The 27234-nt window shown below is 45.7% G+C and overlaps 3 protein-coding genes across 3 annotated transcripts in view; all 3 read left to right on the forward strand.

Moving 5' to 3' along the window:
• Positions 1 to 2736: 2736 nt before the first annotated feature.
• On the forward strand, positions 2737 to 13317 carry DDI2 (DNA damage inducible 1 homolog 2). The gene is made up of 9 exons (XM_026862914.1): positions 2737 to 2745; positions 4485 to 4692; positions 5727 to 5957; positions 8253 to 8379; positions 10491 to 10618; positions 11196 to 11324; positions 12099 to 12202; positions 12601 to 12790; positions 12983 to 13317. Exons 1-9 carry the CDS (start codon positions 2737 to 2739, stop codon positions 13135 to 13137), a joined length of 1281 nt encoding a protein of 426 aa, XP_026718715.1. The 3' UTR covers positions 13138 to 13317.
• Positions 13318 to 16076: 2759 nt separating this feature from the next.
• Positions 16077 to 19221, forward strand: RSC1A1 (regulator of solute carriers 1). Its single transcript, XM_026862687.1, has 2 exons — positions 16077 to 17193; positions 17290 to 19221. The coding sequence occupies exon 2, from the start codon at positions 17322 to 17324 to the stop codon at positions 19194 to 19196; it is 1875 nt and encodes a 624-aa protein (XP_026718488.1). The 5' UTR covers positions 16077 to 17193; positions 17290 to 17321; the 3' UTR covers positions 19197 to 19221.
• An 8-nt stretch (positions 19222 to 19229) lies between these two features.
• LOC113487953 (pleckstrin homology domain-containing family M member 2-like) overlaps positions 19230 to 27234 on the forward strand; it is a 35707-nt gene continuing 27702 nt past the window's right edge. Inside the window, exon 1 of the mRNA XM_026862915.1 lies at positions 19230 to 19698. Coding sequence (XP_026718716.1) covers positions 19672 to 19698 — 27 coding nt within the window. The 5' untranslated portion in view covers positions 19230 to 19671. The remainder of the gene's footprint in view (positions 19699 to 27234) is intronic.

The following is a 27234-nucleotide window of genomic DNA, read 5'->3' on the forward strand; positions in this document are numbered from 1 at the left end:
GAACGGCAACCTGAGGGACACGCACTCGCTCTTCTTCCGCAGCCTGGCGGGTAGGGCTCAGGAAGGCGGCTGGGGACCCCGCGCCGGACTCGGGGAGGAGAATGGAGTTCCCTAGGGCTGAGGGGGGGGCGGCTGGGGTCCCCTGGTCAGGCTGAGGGAGGAGATTGGGGTTCTTCGTGGGAGAGGGGGAAGTTTGGGGTTCCGGGGTCGGGCTGAGGGGGGAGATCAGCGTTGTTTCCTCAGTCGTGCTGTGTTTCAGGTGCCCTGCAGCGTTGGTCCCCACTTGATGAGTGTCAGCGGGGCATCTTTGCAGCAGAGGGGATCCTCAGGGGCATGATCCCCCTTGGTTTTATGTGGGGACACCCCGGTGGTGCTCCCAGAAAACCCCTAAGCCACGTTTTCCAAAACACCCCTGTTTATTGGGGAAATAAAACTCAGGATCTTGATGCTGCTTTGCTGGTACATGTGCTGATTTTTTTTGAAATGTGAAAGTTGTCAGTTGTATCTTATGTCTGCAGACAGGGGCTTTGATCTCACTTTCCGGACAGCGGATGATGCGGGCTTGTCCCTGATAAAATACGGAGAATTCCTGTATGACAACTTGATCATTTTCTCGCCATCCATAGAAGGTAAATACAGGAGGGGAGAACTCATGTTCTTGGAGTTTAGTGGCATTTTTGGAAGGGGATTTCCAACTAGTTTGTGAATTTTAATTAAATCTTACGCTTTGGATGTTATCCTTTGTGTCTTGCATCCGGTAGGAAACTGCAGATACGTCCAGGGCTTTAATGGTGGTTCTTCCAGCTGCGAGATAAATTATTTGGTGTTTTGCTATGGTATTATTTCTACTCATTTATCAGCGGGACGACGCGTTGCTGGACAGGGCAACGTTGCCTCCTTTTCTGAGGGCGCTGGCTGCTCTTGGCAAAGTTTGTGGAGTTTTGTGGTGATCGCTTTCGCTTCCTGAGCCTTTTCCGAGTCTAAATTAATAAAATATTCTCCCAGTTAAGCAAATGTTAGTCAGCGATGGAAAAACTGCTGAAGCGGCAGCCCTTGAGGTGGACGCGTTCCCTCACCAAGCAGGTTCTGAACCCTTTACTGACGTTGTTTTGCTTTACCTCAGCCTTCAGCGAGCCTTTTATTTTGCGATGAGGGGTTGTTTTGAGAGGGAAGCGGCCTCCAAAGCAGGGGTAGAAAATGAAGGGGAGGTGGATTTTCCTCTAGTGGAAAAAAACTCTTGACTTTTGGGAGGTAGAAAGTGAGAAATCACCTCGTATAAAGGTTCCCATCTGCTATGCTTTAGCAAACCCCCCACGTCTGTGTCACAGCCGCCAGCAAAGTGCCCAAATTTGCGGCCGGTAAACGGGGGCAACCTCTATGCGTGGGACTCTGCGAGCACTAGGTGGCTTCTATATCTCCAGGCATGTGGAGCATAAACACCTCCTCGTCAGCTTTGTCCCCCTTGCGTCACGGTAACCCGCCAGCTCTGGGTCTATTTTAGGATAATGAGGGGTCACGGACTTTTCTGCTTGTATTTTGCTGGGAGTTCCCGTTCCTTTGCAATTAAACTGCTGTGGAGTTCTGCGATTCTATCAGCCGCAGGTAATAGGGATCAGCACTGTGCTTTTTGTAGCCACCTCTGCTCCCTTTCTGCTCACCCATCTGCCATTTATGCATCATCTTCCTTCATTTCACGTTTTCTAGCCATGTATTTATTTCTTCCTCTACTGTTTCTGCTCAGCATTTGTGAAGTGTTTTGGGGACCTTCAGTGAGGAGAAAGTTATAAAAATACAAGTAATCAGTGAAGCAGCTTGTTTTGTAGAAGGATTTTGCGTGCTTAAACCATCCTCCACAAACAGGCAGTGATACATTTACTAAACTTGGTGGTTGGTGCCGTTTCTCCATAACCAAGGCATACATTACGTTAAAGATGTCATATTGGCACAAAAGAGAGGATGAATTTAATAGTAAGGGTTGTACAGGGAGGAATCAACCACAGCTGTGTGTGGAGGAGGGTTAATCCCAGACTAATTTTCTGCTGTTTTGTGAAATTAATCCTGCAGTTTGGGGTGGAGGCGAGGAGGGGGCTGCGAGGTTTCCGAGGGAAGCCTGCGGTCGCAAGGTGTGAGATAAGGGGGACGGGTGCTGGTGGGCTGTGGTGATAAGAGCAGCTGGGTGAGGAGAGGAGAAATAATTTGGCTCGCTGCAGTTTTCCTCTACACATCGTGGTGGTGACTGCTCTGGACAGGGGACAGGGAGGCTCTCAGCAGCACCATTATTTCCTTTGTTTCTCTTTCTTTGCGTGCCATGTATCTTCTATCCTTGGCTGTGCATGGCCGTGCACAGGAAGATTCAACAGGTTTGGATTGATTATGGGTTGCTGGTGTTGTCTTGCACTCTTGATGGGGGTTCCTGGCTCCATAAAGAGGTTCTACCCTGTGGCATCATGCAAAATCCAACTGTCGCGTGGTATTGGCGCCTGCGTCCCTGCCCAGGTCGCCTCCAGAAGAGCCCATGCCCAGTACCTGGCCAGCCTACAAGCTCATCTTCTAAAATGTGCTACAAACCAGATAATCAAAACACAGTAAAATTAAATCAGTTTGTTTTAACATCAGAGCGGGATGGGTCAAAAGCACATTAAGCCATGCTGCTAATGGATGTAGAGTGAGTGCTGGGTGCTTAATTCATTGTCTGAGGTGTTAAGGCCAAATGCTCATAAATCCAATCCCAGCAAGATGACAGAGGTAAAACCTCACTTAAACTGATTAACTTGTCTCTTCCAGAGTGTCTGCGCAGGGAAACTGCCATTAAAGATTTGCACGTGCAGCTCGGATTTATCACGAGCTTGCTTTCTCCGCGGGCAGCAGCGCTGCTGAGCGAGGCCGGCTGGGATGGCTGTCTGGGGCTCTTCCCATCACCACCTAACCTTAATTATGCCAGTAATGTCTTACAAACCTTCAGAGCAGAGACTGCATGCCTTAATATAGCTTGCAAATAGACCCGTGTTTGCTTTGGAAGGGACCCAGTCTGGTGCAATACCACTGGGGCCGTGAATTGTGTCGTTAATGAGAAGGTAGGAAGCTCCTGCTTGTTTCTAATTGCGTGTGTTTCTCTAATTCTGATGGCTCTGATTGCTGTCATAGATAGTTCATCTTATTTTTGCTTCTTCTGCCTTGTCTTACTTTGGCACCACAGCTGATGATGGACCTCCTCTCTTAGAATGTGTTAGTGAGATTCTGTCATATTTCTGAGTGGCTGGAGTAAAGCAGTGAAAGTCTGTAGCATCTTCCAGATAAGAGGGGGAGCAATTGGGTTTTTTGGATCTTTGTGGATCTGCTACTTGCGGTAGCATCGGGTAGAGCCATAGCTCGTCCACGCAAGGACTGCAAAGCTTCTCCCACGCCGCTCTGCCAGTCCTGACCTGTGGCAAACATGTTATTGTTGAACCGGCCTTTTCCAGACCCAGAGAGACACGGTCTTGCTAAACTGAGGTGGTAAACGTGAAATTTGATCGTGTGCCTGAGGGGTTCTTCAGCGCTTCTTGCTTTGGACTCCTGCCAGGGGTGGGAGGCTGTTGGACTGATCTGCCGAGCCTCGTTGCGCTCTGATGAAGGCACAGAAACCTTAATATTTAGCAGATACAGTTTCTGGGAACTTTTGTTTCCGTAAACCACGTTTTTATCTTATTTTTCTTCCCTGTAATTTAGGGCATCTGTAGGTATTACAGATCTAATGTTAATAGAAATGTTCCCATGGTGATTATTCATTTTTTATCTCAATGTGTTTTTATATTTAATCTGCAGACCCCTTGTTAAGTCAAGATTATCATAACAGAAAATAATGTGACTTTGTGTTTTATAGTCAAAAGAAGTTAATTCCCCACCATGGACTGACTGCAGTTTCGGGAGTGGTGTCTTTGGGTGCTGAGCCTTCAAGTCTGGATAGAGTGACATCACTGAAGTAAACTGGAAATCATTGAGCTAATTATTGAGGTCCCTGTAAAACTAGTTATTCTGGGGAGCAGTGTTGTGGGAGAAAGCAGAGATCATAAATATTGGACTGGATCATCCATGGATCTACCCTGACCGACGGTGCCTGCAGGTGTGCAGTCAGTCCATGGCCAGTTGGTGCTGACTCAGGGGGAGATGACGCTGTAGAAGACAGCTGTGACTTGCGTAATCGTAGAGACTGGATTTTGGAAATGTGTGGCAAACAACCCTTGTGCAAGGCTTGCTTTCCTTTAATAATCCTAGCCTCTAATTAAGAGAGACCAGCCCTTCTCTGACCTGCTGGGTTTCAAGAAACCATTGCTGGGTTTTGGTAAGACCAACTCTATGTCATTGTCCAACCACTCGTTGAGGTCTTTCTGTGCCTGAGGTAGAGGTGCTTGGCAGGGCCTGCCTGTTCCTGTGGTGAGAATTGCACACTTTACCTTCCAAAGCTTGAGGTGGCTCTGAGAGGATTTACCAGAATACTTTTCTAGGAAAAAAAAAAAAAAAAGTCAAGATGTTGTCAGCTTTGTCACGCGTGGTGTTTTTCACTGCACTCTCTCCACGAACAGATAGTCTATGCGGAGCGACCTCTAACTGACAACAACAGATCTTTGGCCTCCTATGGCTTGAAAGACGGGGACGTGGTGATTTTGCGACAGAAGGAGACCGTAGAGCCACGGCCCTCCATCCGTTTCCCAGGTGAGAAGGGATTTGTGCTAACTTTTGTTCTGAGCATGCAGTGGTCTCAGTATTTATCAAAAACCAACTCCATGTCGTGTCAGCCTCCTTCAGCACCTCGTTAGGCAAAACAATTAGGGAGGGAGGGTGGCTAAGGATGGGGCAGGGTGCTTTTAAAATTAGCAAAAGGGCTTGTTATTTAATGTGGTATTTTAATTTCAAGAAAGCAAATACCATTTTACTGTTCTTTTGAGGAAATACAAAGAAAGCAAGGAAAAGGACGGGTTCAGAACAGCAGTTTTTGTAAAGGTGTGTTTTCATACGACCACTGGTTCCCTTCCTGCTCGGTGTAACGGCACAAGTCTGTGCGGCTCAGACACGTTAGAAGGCCGCTGTTGATGTGTGCTCTGAATCTGTGTCATGACAAATACTCGGAGAAGCCACGTCTTAAACCCAGTTACGCAACCGTGTGTACATGTGAGACTCCTCCGATGACGACTGATGGAGCCCTGCTCCTCTGTCCTGCCTTCTGCAGCGATTTCTAGCAAATCTCCATCATAAAATATCGCTGGAAAAGAAGGTACTGCTGGCTCAGAAGGGCGTGGGAGCATTTCTTGAGGTCTTCATCCTCCTGCCTCAGCTGGAGGATGGGTACCTGCAATGCAGGTCTGCAGAAATGTTAGTTGGGTGGTTTTTTTTTTCTTGCTTTTTTTTTTTTTAATCCAATTGATTCAGAGGTGCCTTAGAGACTCTGGGTTTAGCCTTGTGATCCCTCTGTGTGGTATTCACATTTGCGAAGCTGGAAATAACTAGTCTGCAATTCAGTAAGTGCATTTCAGGGGATAAAAAAATGGGCCAGATAGAAGGCTAGACTAGTTACATAAATAGGTGCTAGCATTCCTAACCCAGTAACCTGCATGCGTGACTGTTCACAGAATCCAGTCTGATACCGTAGCATTAAGGGCAGCTCATCCTTCCTGTGGTTTTTTCCCCAGCATTTTTCAAGAATTGCAAACATGAAGTGCCGACACCTCTTTTTTCCCCCCCCCCCCAAGGTCTGCCAAGGATAGACTTCAGCAGCATCGCTGTTCCTGGGACATCCTCTCAGCAGCATCAGCCGCCAGCGCAGCGTCCTCGCCCGTCGCCTCCCGATGCACCTTCGTTCCCTCAGGGTTTGGACAACCCGGCGCTGCTCCGGGAGATGTTGCTTGCGAATCCCCACGAGCTGTCCCTGCTGAAGGAGCGCAATCCGCCCTTGGCGGAAGCGTTGCTCAGTGGAGATCTTGGTAAGTTAAGGTTTTTAATTTCTAGAAGGTGGTTTTAAATCTGTTTGAGCTCAGTTCTACTAAAAGGCAGCCACAAGTTTTTAACTAGCTGGGATGTTCGCTGCCAACTCGTTGATGGGGCTGATAAAAGGTGCCAGTTGGGAGTATGCAAGGCAGAGTTCTCTCCTAACAAGATTGTTTCTGGCAAGTTGGGCATATTTCCCCTGCTTGGATTCTTTAATATCCTCTATCCCCTACTTTGAAATATCAGATGCACAGATAAGTTGAGCTTCTGTGAAGACAAGTGGCTCAGCTCCTGATTTTTATGCTAAGATGCTCCAAATGCACGTTTTCCAGTAATGGTGTTGTGTCTGCTGGATCCCAGAGCCCGCCGAGACCTCAGCAGAGCTGTAAACCCAGCTCTGTCCATAATGGCTAGCTGCTGGGAAGGGAGAGGAAGAGGAACAAGTGAATAGGGAGCTTTTTCAATAGGAATGGTTATAAATGTTTAAGTTTTTGTTAATCTTGAAAGTGCTTATGTATTTTGGGCACAGCTGAAGCCTAGGTCAGTGGCTGGTGTTGGTCCCTCATTCTTCATGTGCTGAAAGCTTTGAACTCTAGTGTCCTTTCAGTATGAAAACAGGGTGGTGTTTGGGGCGTCAGCAGATGTGCTTCTGAACCTTTGCAAGATGTTTAGTTAGGCAGTAAATCCAGTTGAGTTTGGGGCAGGGAATGAAGAGGGAGGAGCTTCTATCAGGAGACTTTTTTTTCCACTTTGAAGGTTACATCCTAGGAATGTGTCTCTGTCAAAGGAAGCTGGAAAGGAACTTGCATGGATATTGTCAGCCTATTTCATTTTCTAATTCTGATTTTTAGTTCATGTCCAGAGTTAAAACTGTGTGCTTTGCGCTCTCGAGCTTCTTCACACTTCTTGCAAGTGCTGCGTCCATAGTGCAGGTGTTTTTCCCATCACCTTGAGGGGATGTGCTGCTGTTGGCAGAAGAAACAGGAGGTTAAGCCCAAGACACCCAGAACTGGCTCCTCTGCTGATCTGTCTTGTGCACATTAAACTTTGACTCCAATGTGCATTTTTAGTCCCAAATCACCGCAGTGGGCTGTCAGAAGGAAGTGGTTTGATCCGGTTATGCTCTCATCGTTCTGTACTGCTACTGTCAGTATTTGGGCACAGATCCATTTCAGCTCTGGCTCTGATGCCCAGATATACCCACGGATACGTGCCGTGTGACTGTGCTGGATGCACCACAAGCACTTTAGAAGGCACCTGCTGTATAGAAGCCTAACTTAAAACAAACAAGAAAACATACCCAGTGCTGTCCTGAACATGAACAGCCTTTAAGCCAGAGAGCTTCTTCATGGGAACTGCATTTCTGGATTAGAAAGCCCACAACCTTCTGTGTTTATGCAACTTAATTTATTGCCAAGTCCTTTTGGGAATGTATGTGATCACATCCAAGTAGTAAAAAATAACCAGGGGCCATCCAAAAAGTGAGGATCTAAAAACTGTGTTCTTAAATGCATGAGGCGGGTGTCCTGCCTAGGACCTCTTGATTTCAGTGGTAGGCACTCAGCTTCAGGGATTAGGATGTATCTGCCTGCGTTCCTTGAGTTTAAAGTAAGTTTTGTTGTTAGCCTTTTTACGTCTTACAATTTTGTGTTTGCTCTTTGCTGGATCTACAGGCTGTTATTTTACTGGGGATTGCTGAGTGTAAAACGTGATAGATTTTGCAAGCTGTTCTTGTAGCTGGGCCATCTTACTGAGAGCTATGAAATCTCACTTCTATCTCTGAAGCTTTTTCAAAATACACATGCACTCAAGCTTCTCATTTGAATGGTGTAAGTTCTGTAGTCTGTATTTCTGCTTCGAGTCTCATCTGCTGCTTTTGCAGATGGTTTTTTTGGCGTATTGTGTAGGCAATTTTTGCTGCAATAGAAGAATTAATTCCTGTTTTAAAGGCAGCTCTTTGTTTTAAATATTGTTGTCTTCATGTTTTTTCCATTTTTCTTCTGTATAGAAATGTATGTGCAAGGAAATTGAGTTTGATTTCCTGAGTTTGGGTAGCAGACGGAAGGGGAAGGAGCTCTGTACAGTTGCTTTTCATCTCAGTGGGTTCCCAAGTTTACCACTGATCCTTTGAGGTCCATCTGTGCTGCCTTCAGATGAAGCCTTTTGTGCTTGTGCTGCTGAGTCTACCCCTGAGTGCATGCTGGCATAAAAAGAAGCATTTGCTGTGCCAGAACTTGATTTGTAAGAGTAATTTCCAGTAAAAAGCATTTCTGTATCTCTTGTTACTGCAGAGAAATTCACCAGGGTGTTGCTGGAGCAACAGCAGGACCGAGCCCGGCGGGAGCAGGAGAGGATCCGACTCTATTCAGCTGACCCTTTTGATCTGGAAGCACAGGCCAAGATAGAAGAGGACATAAGGTAGCAAACCAAAGCCACTTGCAGGCTTTGAAGGTCTTCACGGTGTTTTTCTGCAGAGGGTGCTTCCATCCATGGTGCTTTTTCCTTGGGAGATGCAAGGAGTGTGTTTAGATCCTGCCTTAAGACACACATTTGCTTGCAGGGTGATGCTCCAAGTGGTTGGGATTCAGGGACATATAGGCACACCTCATCTGTCAGATGTGTCTGGCTGAGCACAGGTGATGAGGTGCCAGCACCACTGTCCGTGCTTGTGATGTCCCAGTGCTAAGCTGGATCCCTCTGAAACAGGAGCACTTGTGGAAAGCACTTAGTGAGATCCTCTTGAGAGGTGGCACTTGGGTGCCTCGGGCGTGTTTTGAACCAGAGGACTGGGCCTATGTTAGTCTCTGAGCTGAGCTCTCTGGACAGTAACATGATGTCCTTTTCCCCAGCTGCCTTCGAGATTCCATTTTGTGTACTGCTAATTATTCTGTCTCTCTGGCTAATTCCAGACTCTGAACATCACTGCTGTTAGAAGTGATGTTCTGTAGAAATATGTTCTGCCCGTCAGCGCTCACTCCCTCTTGCTGTCTTCCAAATGTAATTGCATTGGGCTGAGGCTTGATTTCTTAAATTGAGTGATAAAACCTTGAGTCAGAACATGACTGGTGTTTTTTTTTCCCTGATAAAGAAATGTCTTTCTGATACAAGCTCGTAGTTGGTCATAACCAAAATTCATTTGTGATAAGAGTCATTTTTGCATTATGACTGACAAAGTGTTGGTGCCAGATAAATGCTTAGCTTAGCAATGCAGAAAAATATACTTATGTGAGAGCAAAGCATGTGGCTTGGAGGCACAGGAACACTTTCCTTCCTCCATAGGTGAGCTGGCAGATAAAGGTGATGTTGGCAGGTAAAGGCCCAAGGCTGGGCAGTTGCTGGGGAGCAGTTTGGGCATCTTGCAGTCCCCAGATTTCACCCCTCACTTAGCTTTTCTGAACTCCTTGCTTAAATAGATGTGCTCTGCCCAAGATTGTTTGGAAGCTGTTGCAAGCATCGTATTTTTTGAGATGTGTCTCTCTGTCCTTCAAGTATATTTTAGGTGGAGAGAGTGTCAAGCACAGAGGAAACAGAATAATGGATTTGACAAGAAAACAAACTGAAGGTTAACCACTGTATATCCAATTTAAGCTTAAATAATAGAAGACAGGACAATGTGTGGCTCTTTTTTCCACGAGTATATGCAGTGGGACCAGCAGCTTTGGTTCCCAAGTGAGCCAGGTCCCAGATGCCGTTAGCTGATTCCTTCCCCCACTAAGAAACCACGTCTACCCATCTTGTCATGGGAAGACTACCACAGGACAGAAGATGGGTGAGAGAGGAGCTTGGAGTTCTCCCCTTCCCCTGCTGAGGAAATAAAATGAAATGGCATCAAAATTGGAAGGTCTTTTCCTTTTTTTGGTAGGTAAAGCTATTTCAGATGCAGTCGCTACGGATACCCATCACTTCCAAGATGACTGTAGGGGCTGTGATGGGCTTCTTGAAGAGCGTTTCTTCTGTAGGCTTGAATTTGCACCAAGGGCTGTGCTCATGGTGGTGTTCTCGCTGCCGTTTTGCTCACCTCCCTCCCTTCCTATGCCTGGAAAAGGAAAGATACCAGGGAAACGTTGGAGGATTTTAATGTTCAGCTGCTGTGTGGGATTCCAGCATTGTAGCTACTGGCAACATCTTCATCGTGTGCCCTCAGTGCTTTATTTTAGGGTGACTAATAAATACGCAGGTTTTTCACTTGCAAGTTCTCCAGGTTAACTCTGTGGTGACAGGTTTCTGTTGCAAACAGAAGGTTGTCTGGTGCTGTCGTGTGAGTTAGACATGAGTTGGAAGGAGCAGTCTCCATGCTGCTGGGGAGTGACTTGGTGTCTCTGGATTAAGCCAAGATGATTACGACCAATCCCTCTGCTAAGAAGCCTGTGTTTAGCTAACAAACAGTCTTTGTTGTGGTTGAAACATGCTGTTTGTAAGGTGAGCTGCAGCGGGTGGGATTACCAGGTCTGTTTGTAAGTCAGAGGGATGCTCGTAAGGTCTGGCTGATGGAAGGTCTGATTTTTCTCTCTCTTCTCCATTAAATTCAGGCAACAAAACATTGAAGAAAATATGACAATAGCAATGGAAGAGGCCCCCGAGAGCTTTGGGCAGGTGGTGATGCTGTATATTAACTGCAAAGTCAATGGACATCCAGTGAAAGCCTTTGTTGACTCAGGTGAATTGCCCCTGTTTTCATCTCTTTCTCTGCACTCTCCCTCACTGAAAGAGACTAAATGCTCTGGAACTTTTGCCCAAAACCTCCATAATAAAGCACTGAATTACAAGATTTTGAAGCACCTAGTTAAAACCTGAAAACAGGCTGAGCATTAAGGCAAACAGAGCAAACTGCTGCGAGAAGCAGCACGTGTGAGTGCTTGGACACCCCAGATCAAGGCTCCTGTGAGAATTTCTGAGGCTGTGATGGTGCCACATGTGTGTCTTATCTCCATTTACAGATGGGGGGATTTCACATGCCTTTAATGCTGTGCTTCCCACCCACAGCCTTAAAGGGAGAGTACTTGGGGTTATTCCAGCTCTACAGTAATGGGTACTTTACTGTCAGTGCTGATCTGAGTGTACACGGTGAATTCAGCGCCCTGGGATTCACAGGAAGCCTTTATTCCCTAATGCAGCAGCCTGATGCAGGCTGGTTGGTTTCCCAGCTGCTGAGTGCAAGATCTTAAGCCCTTCCGGGAGAGAGTTTTAATTTGTGATGAACTGCCAGGATTTAACATGAATTCTGTTGCTGGTAGGTGCCCAGATGACCATCATGAGCCAAGCTTGTGCTGAAAGGTGCAACATAATGAGGCTGGTAGATCGGCGGTGGGCTGGCATTGCTAAAGGTGTAGGGACACAGAAAATAATTGGCAGAGTGCACCTAGGTAAGTGCTGGCATTCTTCTTGGGGCAGCTTTAGCAGCAATTTGACTGCATTTTCCCCAGTCTTGGCACTGAGGAGTATCTGGTTTAATGCTGTAATTGTTAGAAACTCCCACAGAGTAAAATAAAAGTGCATCTGCAATATGGCTCAGACACAGTAGCCTGGCTTCTGTCTCATTTAATGCTTTTTAAAATGGAATTACCTTAACACTTTTCAGTGAGGGAGTCCTCATCTCCTGCAAATGTAGAGGATGTGTTCACTCTGGGTGCAAGAAACAGGGTTAATGTGAAATAGCAGGATCTTTCCTGTTTGGGGTGGGACTGCTGGGCAGTATGAGTTGCTTATGAAGGGTTCCAGTGCAGTGGAGTGTTTCAGAAGAGAAGACTGTGTGTGCTGTTGTGCAGGCTTTCTGGATGAGAGAAGGTTGTGCTTATTTTCTGTAAAATCAATTTTCTTCACTGCTGTTGCTTCTTAGACTTGTGCTCCCTTGAGCTCTACACAGATGCTCTAGCTTGGAGGGTCAGATAAGCAGTACTTAAGGCTCTACAGGAGGTCAGCTGTTAAAATAATTAACTTCTTGAGATCTAGGCAGGCCTGGTAGACCCCGGGGCTTGCATAGGGCTCGATTTTCTGTGACCAAATCAGTACATCAGAGCTCTGGTTTCAGATTTCCCCAGCATGTTTGGGCAGACCTTTCCCAGGAGGTGGAAGAGCAGAAAGTAAATTTGTTGCACTGCAGTGTTGCAAGGTGGTGACTTTTCTCCTCTGCGTTTCAGCTCAGGTCCAGATTGAAGGGGATTTCCTGGCGTGCTCTTTCTCAATCCTTGAAGAGCAGCCCATGGACATGCTTCTAGGACTGGATATGCTAAAGAGGCATCAGGTATCAACACCTCTTTTGAAACAGTTACTGGCTCTTCCAAGTTAAGTGCCAAGTGCAACATAGGTGCCTTGCCGGTGAATTTATTAGGATTTTTCGGGGGGGAGTTGGTAGCCAGGTAGGAAAATACATACACCATGGATAGCTGTAGGGTGTCTGGCTGCTCCCAGAAGTTTTTTGCTCTTGTCAGCGATGCATGGAGCTTTCCACTGAATGATTTATTTCAAATCAAGTCAGACAGAGCCCTTTGCTTATAGCTGGTGCTCTTGGCCCACTTTGCTTAGCTGCTGTGAGCTGAGCTGTTGCCATTAGAAATGCATTGTTTAACTTGGTTTTTCCTCCTTCTCTGGGAATTGACTGGCTCGTACACAGGCCCCTGATGTCTCGATGCTCTTTCGCAGTGTTCGATTGATCTCAAGAAGAATGTACTAGTGATTGGCACGACTGGCTCGCAGACCACTTTCCTCCCAGAAGGAGAACTCCCAGAGTGTGCCCGGCTGGCGTATGGGGCCGGGCGGGAAGACATGCGGCCAGAGGAGATTGCAGACCAGGAACTAGCAGAAGCAATACAGAAGTCTGTAGAGGAAGCAGGTACCAGGAAGAGCCCTGTTGAAATATTAATCTGCATAGTTTTCTTGCTGTGTATCGGGATGTCTGTCAGCAGTCTCCCTTCTCAGCTCCCAGGAGACACATTCTAATGCAGCATCAGCAAGTAAATGGTGGAGAGAAAGGGGCTTTATTCTTCCTTGTGGCCTCTAACTGCACTTCTCCCTTTCTGTACAGCAAAATCTGTCTGCATGAAGGCATTCGGGGGTGCTTGCTGTTTAATTTGTGCTCTCCTTGCATCTTCCTGCCTGCTCTGGTTTCTCGGCCTTCGAAGGTGTGGAGATAAATGGTTGTTTGGCACCCGTTCACCTGGGTCGAGTTATAGTGCCTAGGCAGGGACGTGGTTCGGTTGTGTGATATTTTAGCAGCCTTGTGTAGGACAGCTTTGTGGAGGCTCCCACAAATCCTGTTCTTAATAGCTGCAGCGTATAAAAATAGAGAAGCTGTAGCAGTAAGTACAAATCTCTGGACAAAAGTTCATGGCAGTTTTTAGAAATAGTACTATTTCAGCATTTTTTCCTTAGAATGGTGCTTGTGCCTTTGGAAGGTGAATTGCTTCTTTTACTGAAGGTTACTGTTGCTCCAAATTTGAAAAGAAGCAGCTGAATTCACATCCTAATGTAGATCATCAGCCTTAAATGTGATCTGCAAAGAGAATTTTCACCCTCCCCACAGTTTCGCTCCCTGCCTCTGGAATCCATAAGCTGCACAAATGCAGACTGACTGGGCTATGGAAGATTTTGGTAGCTGAAAAATTTAGTTAAGTGGTGATGCCAAAATAGCTGAAAGCTGAGCTATGAGCCAAACTGTCTGAAACTCAGATTTTCTGTTTAACTCCTCCCTTAACTTCAGTATATGCTTTTGATTAAAAGAAAGCTCATTACTTCTTTCCACGCCATTACAGTGAAGCTGTGAATACCTCACAAAGTGTATTCCTTAAGCTTTTTCCAAAACTTTTAAAGATAACATTTTATATGCAAGTGTTTTACAGAGACATTTGAGTTTTACTGCTGCTTTTCCCTCTGAAAGCATGCAGTAAGATTCTGCTTCCCACACACATGCAAAACTCTTTGCCAGGTCACGTTTAAGCTGATAAAGTTGATTTCTTCAACATTTTTATCGCTAACTTTTTAAGACTCTAGCATGCCCACATTTAAGATTGGCGTCCAATAACCAGATTTAACTATATATCTCTATGTGTGTATATAATCTGTTGTAATGCACTGAAATTTTTCTCTGACGCTTCCCAATTCCTGCTTGATAGTCCAAAGGGTAAGCAGTGACCTTCTTGCAAGTAATGAAGCTGTTTACATTAAGGGGAGCATGGGACTGCACTTACTGGTCCCTTTGACCAATTTTCTTCCGTTTTAAGAATATAAGTTTTCCAGAGATGTAAACACCTTCAGAGGAAGGCTTGGCTTTAGTGAATTAGGAAGAAATGGTTTATATGTTTGACTTTCAAAGCCAGATTTGAATGCTTGTTAAGTCGCAGCAAATAGAGAGAAACACAGACATAGATTTGACCTTGCCCTTCTCAGGTTTTGACATCACAAAAGGTTAGAATTGGTAGTTTGGGCTCATGTCTCTTCACATAACCTGTCAGAGACAATGTACAACTGTAAATGTTAGTTCTTTTCCTGTAAAATCTTTGAGTCTGATGCAGCCTGGGTTGGTTTCTACAATATCTCTCCATTTCAGATGAGATGTTGTAGACACCACAGTTGGTTGGACTTAGTTCTCTGCTGAAAGGGTCGAATAAAAGCAAACCTCTCAGCCCAAAATATATGAATCTTTACAATAAAAGCATTTTAGTCAAGTGCTTTAAAATAAAATTGTCTAAAATGACTTAAAGCTCCTTATGTACCAATACAGTTCTAAAGACCATGTGGCTTTGTTCAGACTAATCGGCAGTCTACCATTTTCCATTGATGCTGAGCCCTAGAGGAATGTAAAAGATTTATGAGAATAGAAAAATCCATTTTGTATGTTCACTTAATGCTTGTAGAACACCCGGGCACAAAACTAAGGTAGGTCTTAGACTGACTGTAAGTCTTAGACATATTACAAGCCTCTGGCCCACAGGCATTTGTTGGCTGTATCCTAAGGTGTCAGAATATTAATGTATATCCTCTTCCTCTCTTCCAAAACTATTAGCTGCTGCTAGATGGTACCAGGAAAACCAAGTGAAAAAAACAGGAAACTGGAGAGGAAGAGAATATAATGTAGGACAGGGAAGCTCAGCTCCCTGGAAGGCCTGTGTTCTTTCGTAACAGCTTGAATTTTTGCTGCCTTCTGGTAGATGGTACAACAGAAATCGCTGCGTACATCTGTAAGCTATTACAGTTCTTGTTCTGAATGCACCTGGATTATTCTTGAGCTTTATTTAATCCTCTGAAGCCCACTTCAGCAAGCCTCATGATTTCTGTCAGCTGACTTGCTGGTGTTTCAACACCTACAGCAAGGTAGCTGAGGTGGTAGTGGAGTCCTCGTATGTTTTACTGTCATCTCGATCCTCCACACCTGCTTCATTTAGTTCTGAGAGCTTGCTCTTTTCTGCCAGTATGCAGTGTTCCTCACCACCACTGGGAAACTCAGTGATTACAGAGGTTTTACAAAACTGGCAGCAAAACTGCAACTGCTTTAGGAGGAAGCATATTCAGGTAGTTTAATACCATACACAGCTTTTCAACCAGACAGCCTCGATACAAAAAAGGCACTGCCACCACATATGCAACTCGGGCTCTTGCTAATATAGAGAGGAATTTTTCCACTTTGTGGTGAAGAGTTTGTACCTGGTGTTAGCTGGATCGATGTGCTTGATGGGGCTGGGATGCAGCTGCTGCAGATGCCCCTGGAGGAGCGTGACAGTGCGTCTCAGAAGGGTGACGCTGAGGAGTGCTTGGCAGAATAGCAGCTACTTCTGCTGTCTTAAATGACTGCAAATCCCGGGTGTGTTTGACAGATCAGACCCTTATTAGTGATCCACTGAGTCAAAAGACAGTTCTGCTTCCTCTCTAAAGGACTGGCTTGGGAGCTGAGAGCGTGAATAATCCTACCATGTAGAAACAGAAAAAGATCCCTCCAGTTTGCATCCGTATCCTGAAGCCTCTTTGCACCCTTATGAAAGATGAGCAGTCTGCAAATCTGCAGGACAATTCTGGCTTTTTAACACTCCCAACAGCTCCATGTTGTTGTAGCTACATTAAGACCAGATGTGCAGCCAACAGAAGGCTTTGCTCTGTGCAACAGCTGCTGTATTTTATACCGAAATGTATTGATCAGAGGTGTGGTATCGCAGCACATAGCGCACCGTTTTTATTTAATGGAGAATAAAAGGAACAAGTAGCTGAGGTGGAAAAGGCAGATTTTGTCAGTGTTGTGGAAGTTAAAGGAGATCCTGGCTGAACTTGTGAGCACGGTCAGCTGTCCTCCAGTACCCCTGGGCATCTCTAAAAAGCGAAGGACTTAAGGTAAAACAGTGGTATATGTTTAAGACTGCTGAGTTTGGAGGCCTTTGGGAAGGGAAAGAGAACTAACGCAACAAATCACACAGCACAAAATCTGTGTATCTGACACTGGGCAGAGTAGGGCTTTAATGGAAGAACAGGCACTCTGACAGCAAAGGTCATGTTCGTTATTTAACAAGAGCGTGAGAGCTGATACATTGGCAAGATAAGTTCACTGATTCAGTCTCTCCTGATGACTAGAGCCAGTGTTTGATGCTACTAATACAGATTTGCCATTTGCCTGTTCTCCATGTGGGGAAGGAAGCAGTGAGACTTCTGGCTGTCTCTTCCTTGGCTTTACTCTTCCCAGCCTTTTGGGGCCTGCTGCCTTTCACCCTAAGATCTTTACACTTCCCTTTTGCAGTAAGCAGGTGTTTGCTCACCTTCTCTTACCTGTGATGGCACTGCTGGGAGAACAGTCCAAGAATTGTGTTGCCTTCTCAGTTCTCATTTCCCTGAAAGGTGCCTCCTGGATATCTTCAGCCTTATGGAAAACAAACTAGTACAGTGCCAGATACATGCTTTGTGCTGCCTGTATTTTATCAAATGTGTAGTATCACCCACAGACTGCTGTGCAGCATAGATAGTACAGAACAGCCTTTAAATTGTTCTCCAGCAGTCACTTTTGTCTTGATGTAACGAATTTCCCAGGCAGAACTCCTTCTGGAAGGCAGTGAACGTGAGGAGCTCCTGCTGCCTGCACGCTGTCTTGATGGACAGTTGGGAGGGGAGCTGTGAGGTTGCAGGACTATAATCATGCATGTGGTGTGCTCTGAATGCTAACAAGAGTTTGGTGTGTTTGTTTCCTAATCCAAACAGAACGTCAGAAGCCTTGATGCATGTAGTGTGTGTTTACTGCAGCTGGAGTGGGCCACAGACCAGGTATTTATAACCATTGGTTTATAAGTTTTCACTACAACAGTGAAAACAATCCTTCTCCAGGGTCCTAACTACTTATTTTTTTCTGTCTTCTGTTAGAGAATAGTGACAAAGAAACTACCTCACTGGAAATGCCCTCATTACCAGCTTCTGATGGGTTTCAAAATCCAGTCCAGTCTTCAGGACTCAATTCCAAGATCTGTAATCCCACAAATCAATTACTTGATCGTTCTGTCTCTGCCCCTGCTTCAATTTGCTCATCCAAATCTAGCCTTGCAGAGCCCATTGATCCTAGAGCCGTCAAGTCTTTTGAGTCTTCAACTGAATGCCAGATAACCCCAGAAAAAGAACATCCTCTCTTATTACAGCATCTTTCCAATAACGCTTCCTTGGCAAATAACAACCCTTCTCCCCAGACAGGCAAGGTAACCTGTCACAATCCAGCTTGCCTTTCACAGAAGACACTCAAAGAAACATTTATTGCTGACAGTTTAAAGGAATGTAATGCTAAAGAACAAGAACATGGTCAGGAGCATCCTTTGGAAGTGACAAAAGAAGACAGCTTGGCTGACGCTGCTGCTAAGCACAGGCAAAATAAAGATGTACGTCTGTCTTCAGAACAGGCGGAACAGGAGCAAAAGCACGAGCTTCCCACAGACCATCAGACACGTAAAGAACCAGAAAAAGAACATCTGGAGAAGCAGACTGAGATAAGTGACCCAGAACCTCCTTGCCATGTTGATGGGTTTGAGAAATCTATTGTGGAAGAAGCCAGTCAGCCAGAAAATCCTCCTACGGAAACGAGAGGAGATGGACAGGAGAAGGTGCGTCTTGCCTGCATGAAAGGGTGTTTCCAAATGTCAGCCTCCTGTAGCTGTGTGCATATGGAAGCCTGCATGGAAATAGATGTAGTTGAGCAGTCTGCAGCTGAAGTGCACAGCTCAGCAAGTGAACAGAAGCAGCAGGCTGAGATCAGAAGTGTATCTGACCTGAACTCGGGTGCCTTTTCCATGGAGGTGGAGTCGCTGAAGTCTGCGTCCTCCATGAGTGAGCTGATTTCCACTGGTGGTGTCCCGCAGTCTGAAAGCACTAGTGAAATTCCTGCAAAGTGTAATGAGTTGTCTGATTTAGCAGCTGAAGGCAGCTCTTCCCCCTCCAGCATCCATCAGCTGGATGTGGATCCAGGAAGACCTTCAGAAGAGCCATGTTTCTCTCTAGCATCAGCCTTGAAAGAGCTTCACAAACTTTTGATAATCAGTCGGAAAGGAGAATGTAAAGTCCTTGCCTCTGAAGAAGTCTCTCAGCTGGAAGTGGTTCACAGAGGGCCAGCAGCACAGCAGAAGTGGCTTTCTGAAGATGAGCAGAAAGGCTCAGATCCAGCCAGCCAGGAACAGAGTTGTTCCTTCTGTGATGTGAAGTCTGAAGGTGGAAGAGCAGAGGGGAAACAGTCTTGTGATTCTGTCACAGAAAACATCAGCGCTGGGTCTGTCGGTCACGTGCAGTCAGCTCTTGGAGAAGAGGCTTTAGAGATTCACAGGTTTTCAGGTAAGAGTGATTTGGTTGTGGTGAATCCTCCAGCGTCATCTGACCAGCAGCAGGGCTCTGAGCAGGCGGAGGTTTTGGCAGAAGGTTCTCAGAGTCCAACTGGTCCAACTTTGGAGCAGAACACATCTGTTCCCTCCGCACCTGCTTTGGATGAAGGTGCGCCTCAAGGTGCTCAGAGCCTGGTCGCAGGAGCACCTGGGAGAAGCAGCGGTTCTGCTCCTGAAGCTCCGTGGCCTTTGGGAGGGTCTGAGGAGCCACAGCCAAGGCCACCAGCTGGCTACACGGGACTTACCTCGGGTGCTTCTCCTCCACCACCTGCTTTCCCCGCGGCTGACGTGGATCGCATCCTCAGTGCCGGTTTTACCACGCGGGAAGCTCTTGAGGCTTTGGAACAAGCGAATGGAAACGCGGATCTTGCTCTTCTCATTTTGCTAGCCAAGAGTATCGTTGTTCCTACGTAACTGTGGAAGAGGTAGCTGACTGGGGTGTCTTTTCTTTTAAAGGACGTATCTAAATTATACATCATAATGTACAAGCAGAAGGTTGAGCCAGATTTCTTAGTTATTTGCAGCCAAAGTTACTTGTCTCTTCTGTTTCACCCATTAGATTTGGCCTTCTAAAAGAAAGAAAACATCCTAGCGTTGTGTGGACAGGATAGCTTTTAATTATGCCTACTGGATGAAAATTAATGTTTTTATTTAACTGTACAATTTTAGAATAAGCTCCAATGTTATGAATAAAAAGCAGAAGCCGTTAAGATCACTGCCCTGTCCAGCGCAAAGCAGGTTGTGAAGTGAATTGCCCGTGTGCACGGGACAGGAGGTGCATGCTGAGTTCAGTGTGGCGCAGACGCGAGACAGCGCTTGTCCAAACGGACTTTGGGGATTTATTTCAGCTCTTCTGCGCTTTGTAACCCAATGTCCATCTGTGACGCTGATGAAACTATTACGGCAGCTACTAAAGGTATGTAGATGCCTACAGACGTGTAACACTTTGCAAGAGGAGTGAGGGGTGGAAGGGAGGGCTGGTTTTTGGAAGTGTGTGATGCCTGTTTTTGCCAAACCCTTTTGTGCTCTTGGGCCAGTGTGTTCCAGTTTACAACGTCGGGGATAGAAGAAGGGAAGAGATAGAATTTGGTGCTACCAAAACTTAAGAGACGTTTTAACTTATTTGCAGATGTGCTGGTATTGTAGGTGGGGGGAGCGGGGAGGGAAAAGGAGTATTTTACTTTTTTTTTTTCTAGCCTTGCCCACATCACGTTTCCCCCAAAAAAAAGAACAAGCTCAACCGCTTTAAGGCAAAACCTTAAGGATGAAATTGTTTAACAAACCAACCGTATGTTACGGCTCTTAATCCCCCTCTGCCTGGGGAGGAATGAACTGTTTCAGTAGATGCATTCTCTATGCACCAAGCAGGGGCATGATCAGAAGAATGAAAATATCTGCTTTGCACTCATTTATCTGGATGTTTGGGGATGGTCAGCCTCTCAGCTGTGGAAATGCAAACTGCAGAAAGCCTGTAGTGGCTGGTGGGGTACTAATTTAATACCTCTTAAAGAGTGAGGGCTCCCCAATAGGGTTTATGAAACAAATGCACTGACGTGGCTTCTGCATTATAACCATCGTGGCCTTCTGGGAAGTCCCTGGTGAGTCACCTGCGTGATGAGGGCTCACCCAGGCTATGCTGTAGGAAGCCCTTTCCAGATGCTTTTTTTTTGGGGATGAACTACTTTGTAATGCTGTGCAAAGCCCCAAAACACTGCTGGGGCTGGGGAAGGGAAAGTGTGGCTGAAACACAATACCAAATTTTAAGTAGGAACTTTTACTTAGTCCTTGCAAATCTCAGAAGTGGCTTTGTGTCAGGTGTTCATCTTGAACTTTCTGCTTTGAGCTAAACCTGAAGTGATGGGTCAGCAGTGGCTGGAAACATGTTTTTCATGGCTTTTATTTGTTGTTACCATTGTCTCAGGCCTGTGTTTCTGGTGTTTTGTTTTCCCTGTCGATTAGCAGTTTTGCCTACGTGTATGCTGGGCTTTTTTCACGCAGGGTGGCATTTAAAAACAACAGGAATTTGGTTTCATCTGTGAACTTGCAGGAGTTTCAGATGTCAGCGAGCAGTGGTTGTAGACAGTTGGGCAGCCAGGAGATCCTTTAGAATAACAAAGAGCTTTAAGGCATTCCTCTGTCTGTTGAATGGAGCTTTTTGCATGACCTGTGAACATAGCAGCTAGGCCTGGGGCTCCCGGACACGTTTAGCTGGTGTCCCACTAGTTGTGATGTCGGCAGCAGGCATTGCTCCGTGCGTACGGAGGAAGCAGCGCTTGGCTGTTTGGGAACCCCTTGCCAGAGCAGCATTGAGTAATTCACCTGAGGCTCTGTTCAAAATGAGTTACTGAGGCAAGACTACAGCTTTATGATCTTTACTCGGCAAGTGGTAAGTTACCCCCGCTGAAGTTTGGGGTTTAATCTTCTCCTTGCAATGAGCACCTCAACTCAGCGAAAGCCCCCTCTGTGAAGGGTAACGCTTGGGTTACACAGGAGTACAGTGTCATCAGATCTCTCTCTAGAAGCCTTAGGAAATAGGATATATTAGACCCATTCCCATCTGCATCTGGTTCACTATCGAAAGCAGCAACAAGAGTGAGGCCCCCAGCTCTTGGCTTCAGAGCATCCGCAGCCTAAAGGACCGAATCTGCTCCCGATTCCCGCCCCGGGGCTCAGTGAGGTTGCGCAGGTACGGGCTGTGGACTGCCCCTCTTGGATGCACGAGAGCTGAATTTACGCCCTTAGCCTGCGGGGTTCATCTACTGCCAGCTTGTTGAAGCATCAGATGTTAGCCATTCAATGTTATACCCTTTTCGTATTTACATTTTATGTTTTTAGAAGCAATTGCTAATAGCTAGACAAAGTGCTGCTGCTTTGCACCAAACTGGCTAAAGGCTCTAGTTTTATGGCCACATTTACTTAGACTGCATATACAGGATTTATGCTATAAAAGCTTTAGAGCATCAGCCAATTTGCTTCAATGCTCAGTTTTATTCTTTGTCAAATACAATTTTTGAAATCTGCCCTTCTGCCAAAGCTGTACTAAAGCATTTATCAATAGTGCTAGAGTTTCCTGGGTAACTTTCTCTGAACTGCTAGAAACAAAGCCTGACCCCCAACTGACAAATACTTGTAAAACTATTTCATCAAATTGGTCCAAGCCTGGTGATTTAAATCTCTTCATTTCAGAGCCTTGCTTTGAGTGAATGGCTATGTGCTGCTAAATTAGAGAATAATTTTTTTAGGGGCAGGATTTATGTTGGAGAAAATTGGGGCAGTGGTGAGTATTTAAGGTTAAAATAAAGTGTAGGAGAACGTGTATTTAGCAAACGCTGTCTAAAAGTTGTCTGCTGTTCTAACGTGCACATGTGTCCTCTCTGCTGTCTGCACACATCCTTTGCTCAGCCTTTAGCAATCCTTTAACTGGTCTCTGTGCTCACCTGGCCCCCAGGGTGGGAATACTTCTATTTCAGCAGGCATGGCAGACTGCTACAGCTTGTTGGCTAGAGTAAGGGATAAAGTTCATGCCAAAAGCTGTTTGGGTTTCCAAGAAGCCATGTACCCTGACCTAAAAAAAGGCTCTTCACTCTCTTCCCCCTCCTCATTCATCACAGCTCCAATGTACTAATGTCACATCAGCTTAGCAAAATTATTTCAGTATGAAAAGTCCATCTATTGAGAATAAAGCAACACTAGGAAGCTGCTTTATAAAGATGCCTACACCTGTGGGGACCCTTGTGGGTCTGTAAAGCTTTTTTCTGGGTGTTTCCTGAAGGCACTGTGGTCACGTACTTTGCTGTTGGTTTCTGAGGTGTGTTCTTTTAAAGATACTGAAAGAATTTACTCGGCCCCTGGCTGAACGCGTGTTTCTGTACATGAGGCTTTAGGTGAGTTTAGAGGTGATGTTTAGTGAAATACTGACATCTGAAAGTTTCTGAGCACAGATAATTGTGACAAGAGGAGGAAATATTTCCTGGTGATGGTCCCTGGCATGTTTACCTGCTGCTGAACAGAGCTGAGCTACGCTGTGTTATCGTGACAATCTCTGCCTTGTTGCTACGTATGTTCAACTTTCTACGTAGACACTTGGTCTCCAGGACTGTTAACCTTGTGCCTCCTAGATATGTTCCCTTCTTTCTGTGTTTGTCTCCCCCTCTTGCTGTCTCCTTTCCTCAAAAGTAGCAATATTTAAGTGTACTTGCTGAATGCGTAACTTCCAGATAAGTTTTCTTTAAAACACCATGCCATTTACAAATGAAAGGAGGAGCAGATCCTAGAGGTTTCTTCACCAGACTTGGACTTCTTGCCAAATGGCTCCCCAGAACTCTAATGTGAATTCAAAGAGGAGAAATGAAGAGGTGTTTTTGCCTGCCTCTCTCTGAAGTCAGCTTGGGAAATGGGGTCGGTTTCATGTACATCATTCCCTTCTGAAGCGTTCAAGAGATTTCTTCCTGCACTGTGTAGATGAGGCTTAGTCTGTGATCCAAATGTATAGCAGTTTGGGTTACTCTTTGACTGATGCTTTTTAGCTTAAGAGTTTTACAAACTCACTTAAGGAACTTGAGGGAATCAATACTCAGGAATCCTAAAAGCTGGTTGCATTTCTGTCATTTACTCTTCTGGGCTGAACATACTGCGGTTGTCCTTGCAGGTGGCTGAAGGGAGGAGTGGTTGTGTCATCAGAGAATGGGATGTGGTTCTGCCCAAAGTAATACACACTTGATTCTTTCTTTTGATTATTTTTTTTAATATCGGGGGACTGTTTATCAACGAAATTGATGTGTAAAAAAAAAAAAATTTGATATTTAAAAAAAATGAATAAACACTTTATCATAATGTTGCTTGATTGGTCTGTCTGTATTTCTGAGGTCAGCATTTCTGCACTCCAGTCCTTCTCTGGCTTTTCTTCCAAAGCCAATAGAATTTCCATAACATAAATGTTGCCATTTTGAACATAATGAGTAGAAATCTGTTGCTAAAATGATTCCAGTTGGCAGGGCCTGAGAACAGACATGAGAAATTAATGTATTGGGGATGGGCTATTGAATCTCTCAGGCAGGGCTTGAAAGTGGAAGAGCATTAGAGTACAACACAAAACGTAACACTTGGCTGCAGCGCTGTCTGCTGGAAAAATGCGTGAGGCACTCCTCATGTCTTCTACTTAAATACATCGTTGCCAGCCAGATTAGGAGACAGTTGGTTTTATTTTTCTGGAGCTGGAAGTTAATCTCTTGGGACATCAAAAAATTGACATTTATATCCCTGGAAACCTCATGACGGTGTTAGTTGGAAATTATTTTTTAAGTCCCATTCTCGTAGTGTCATGGAATAGAACAGGTTTTGGAAAGTTGGGGCACAGTCCGCTAACCCTAAGCGGCAGCATTTGTCTCATGGAGCAGTAATTCCTCTCTTTTTTTTAATATCTTGAAAAACAGATGCACCTTTTCTTGAGATGAGTGCTGAGTTGTTGACCATTTTAAATCTCAGATACCCGGAGAACACTCAGTGTTGGTACCAGGTGAGCAGGTACTCAAAAACACAAAGGGTTATGAGTCAGTTGCTGTCACAAAGCACTTCTTGGGCAGTGGATTCCTCCTCACGTGTTCAGAGCTACATGTGATGCTGGTGTCACTATTACAGCTAAGTTATGTCATTAATGTTATTAATTAGAAGGGCCAAACTATGTTTTGAATTCTGGTCTTGGGGTGGGAAGGGGGAAGTTTTTAATGTTCAGGGTGCTACAGCCCCATTCAACCTTTTCATACAGCCAAAACACTGCAGTTTCTTCTGCAGGGAGATGTTTTGAGGACTAAATTCTCTGACTGAAAATGATTCTGAGCACTTGGGCCTTGTCCTTTCTCCTTTGGGAAGGTGGCATTCTTCTGATAGAGACACACAAATTAAGCATAACAGCGTGGTTCACATTTGGGATTGTCCCAGACTGTCTGAACTGGGGCATTAGCACTTTTAAATCTGCAGCCCCTTACGTGGCCAAGAGAGGTTCAGACCCTGTGCAATAGATGTAAAGCTTACTGCAAGTTGGGGTGCTTTCTTCTATGGACGCTTTAGGAGGAGGACAAGGGACTCCCCCCAGAGGTCTGGAATTTAAAAACGAATGCAGGTTTTTGAGTAGTCACGTGGGTGCAGAGGCTGCAGAAGAGCAGGAGCTGGGTGCAGAGAGGTGAGCATTGCATCATTCCACTTCCTGCACCAGAACAGCACCGAGAGTGGTCAGCAGAAGAAACGTGGCTGAGCCATCGCTCAGAAATTCCGCAGCGCCACTCACTGAAGTCTGCTGCCTCACTCCTCTGCAGCCTGATCGTTTTAGCACGTGTCTGGTGTTGCTTTGCCAAGTGAACCACTTTTTGGGCAGGTTTGTCACCAGAATGGGATTTGGGAAATGCTGCTGGCCAGCCTGGCTTTTGACTCACTCTGGCCTTACATGGATTATCTGCTCTACCTCTTCTTTCCCTGGGGGTACGCTGGGGGCCAAGGACCCTCTTGGAAGTGTAATCATTCCACTATGACATAATTGCCTCTGACAACCAAGCTTACTAATTACAAGGTGCTGTCATGATTGCCAATAAAAGCATTGAGTCACACAGACAAGGATGTGAGTGGTTGCTGATTGAACTCCCTCGCAACAGCAGCTGCCAAAGGAGCATCTAGTTCTCTGACCCTTTGTTAATAAATGAAAATGGGAAGCGTTTTAAAATCAAAACATTTGTGCTGGTTTGTGGAAATGGAGGTGTGCTGGCAGGGCTGCACATTGGTCGCAAGATGTGGTGCTCGCTGTTTACTTATCCTGATAAACCTGCTGTTTCTTCCATGTGTTTTTCCTAATACTAAATTTTTTCTTGTCTAAATCTGAACTGCTACATCCTGAAATATTTCTTGTGCTTCTTTAATTTCATTCCGGATCGCTGGCAACATAACTGAAGTAACATGCACTGCATGGTAAGGAATGTGTCTTAGAAGGATGGTATCTTGCTGTGAGCACACTGCTGCAGGAGATGAGATACACTTCTGTGACTCATCCTCTTCTTCCTCACTGTCCAGCTGTGACAAGCGCCTGATGGCTCCTCTCTTCATGAGTAATGATCCTCACACTAACTTCAGGCTGCAAATACTGAACGAAGAGTTAAAAGCCCCTTAGGAAGAGGGTAGGAAGCAGACCAGGATGTGGTGGGAATGGGATGGTGCCTCCCAAGCTGTCTTTAAATGCTGAGAGCAGGGAATTTTCCATGTAAATCCTTAATTGTGTGGTGGGTGCTTTAAGGGATTACAACCAACTCGTTTAACTTGGAGTAAAACAAAGACTTGGGGCATTCAAAACATCCAGGAAGACTGTAGGAGACAGGGAAGTCTGCCTTACCATGGGATTATACAGGTGTAAATGCTGCATCTGGTGCCTCCAGAGCAGTGAAGAACGCAAACGGACACGCTTACCTGCTGGCTGGGGCTGTACCAGTTGTTTTCTTTATATCCTGAGTGTGCTTTAAATCCTAAAATTCACCAGTAAAGAATAAAACGGTGCATTGGATCTGCTGGGCTACTTTGAAAGGGGCTGACTTCAGCTTGCTGGTCTCTCCAGTGACTTGTCAGGGTTGTTTCATGCTCAGGACTGCTCCTCAGTAGCTGTGTGTGCATTTTAGTGGGGTTTCCCTCAAATTTCCCCCCACTTCAACAGGAGAGGTGTTTACCTTCTTCCCCCGGTGTGAAGACAAGTTCTGATCCTTGTTGGGATCCTGCTCAGCACAACAATTCTCCAGCTGCTGGTGGGGAGCTGAGAAAAGGAGTTTCCTGGTTTGGCTCAGTTTTAGCCCAAGCACTAACGAGCTGTGCTCTGTTCCCTTCCCTGGGAGTTTCTCCCAGTTTCCAAAGCTGTTAAACTGGCTGGGCCGTTCCCGCAACTGTGGGGAAAGAGCAAGGCTTGGCCTGGTGTGTTTTCTCAGTCCAAGTCCTTGCTCAGCCCTTCCCTTCCCTGCCAGCAGGTTATTTACAGAGGAAGGGCTGGGAATGGTGCGGGGAAGGCGCTCCTGAGCACTGCTGGCTTTTCCTTTTCTAATTGCGTTTACTTTCAGTTCCATTTTCAGTTATCAGGGGTGAAGGTTGTGAGGGTGATGAGCCAGCCCTGAGGGACAGCCCCAGACTGAGGGCCTTTCACCTGGATCTCAGGAGGAGGGTTTATTATTAATTTTATTTCTTTAAAACCCTCCCTCCATTAAGCCTTTGCACCAACTCCTAGCTCTCTCCTGTGATGTCTACTGGGGCCTGTATTTGGGTATTTTAGGAGCTTTTTCCAGCGATGGAGGTTTGGGCGTGAGCACCACTTACTTGGCCCATTTTTGGCTCCAAGGTGCCGGGCCACCAAGCACATCAACCTTACCCGAGGTGGATGCCCTCTTCGTCTCAGGGGTTGGTGAAGCCCTTGGTGTGGGGGTGCCATGCAGCC

Source organism: Athene cunicularia (genome assembly GCF_003259725.1).
Source record: "Athene cunicularia isolate RWA chromosome 21 unlocalized genomic scaffold, athCun1 chr21_part1, whole genome shotgun sequence".
Classification (NCBI taxonomy): domain Eukaryota; kingdom Metazoa; phylum Chordata; class Aves; order Strigiformes; family Strigidae; genus Athene; species Athene cunicularia.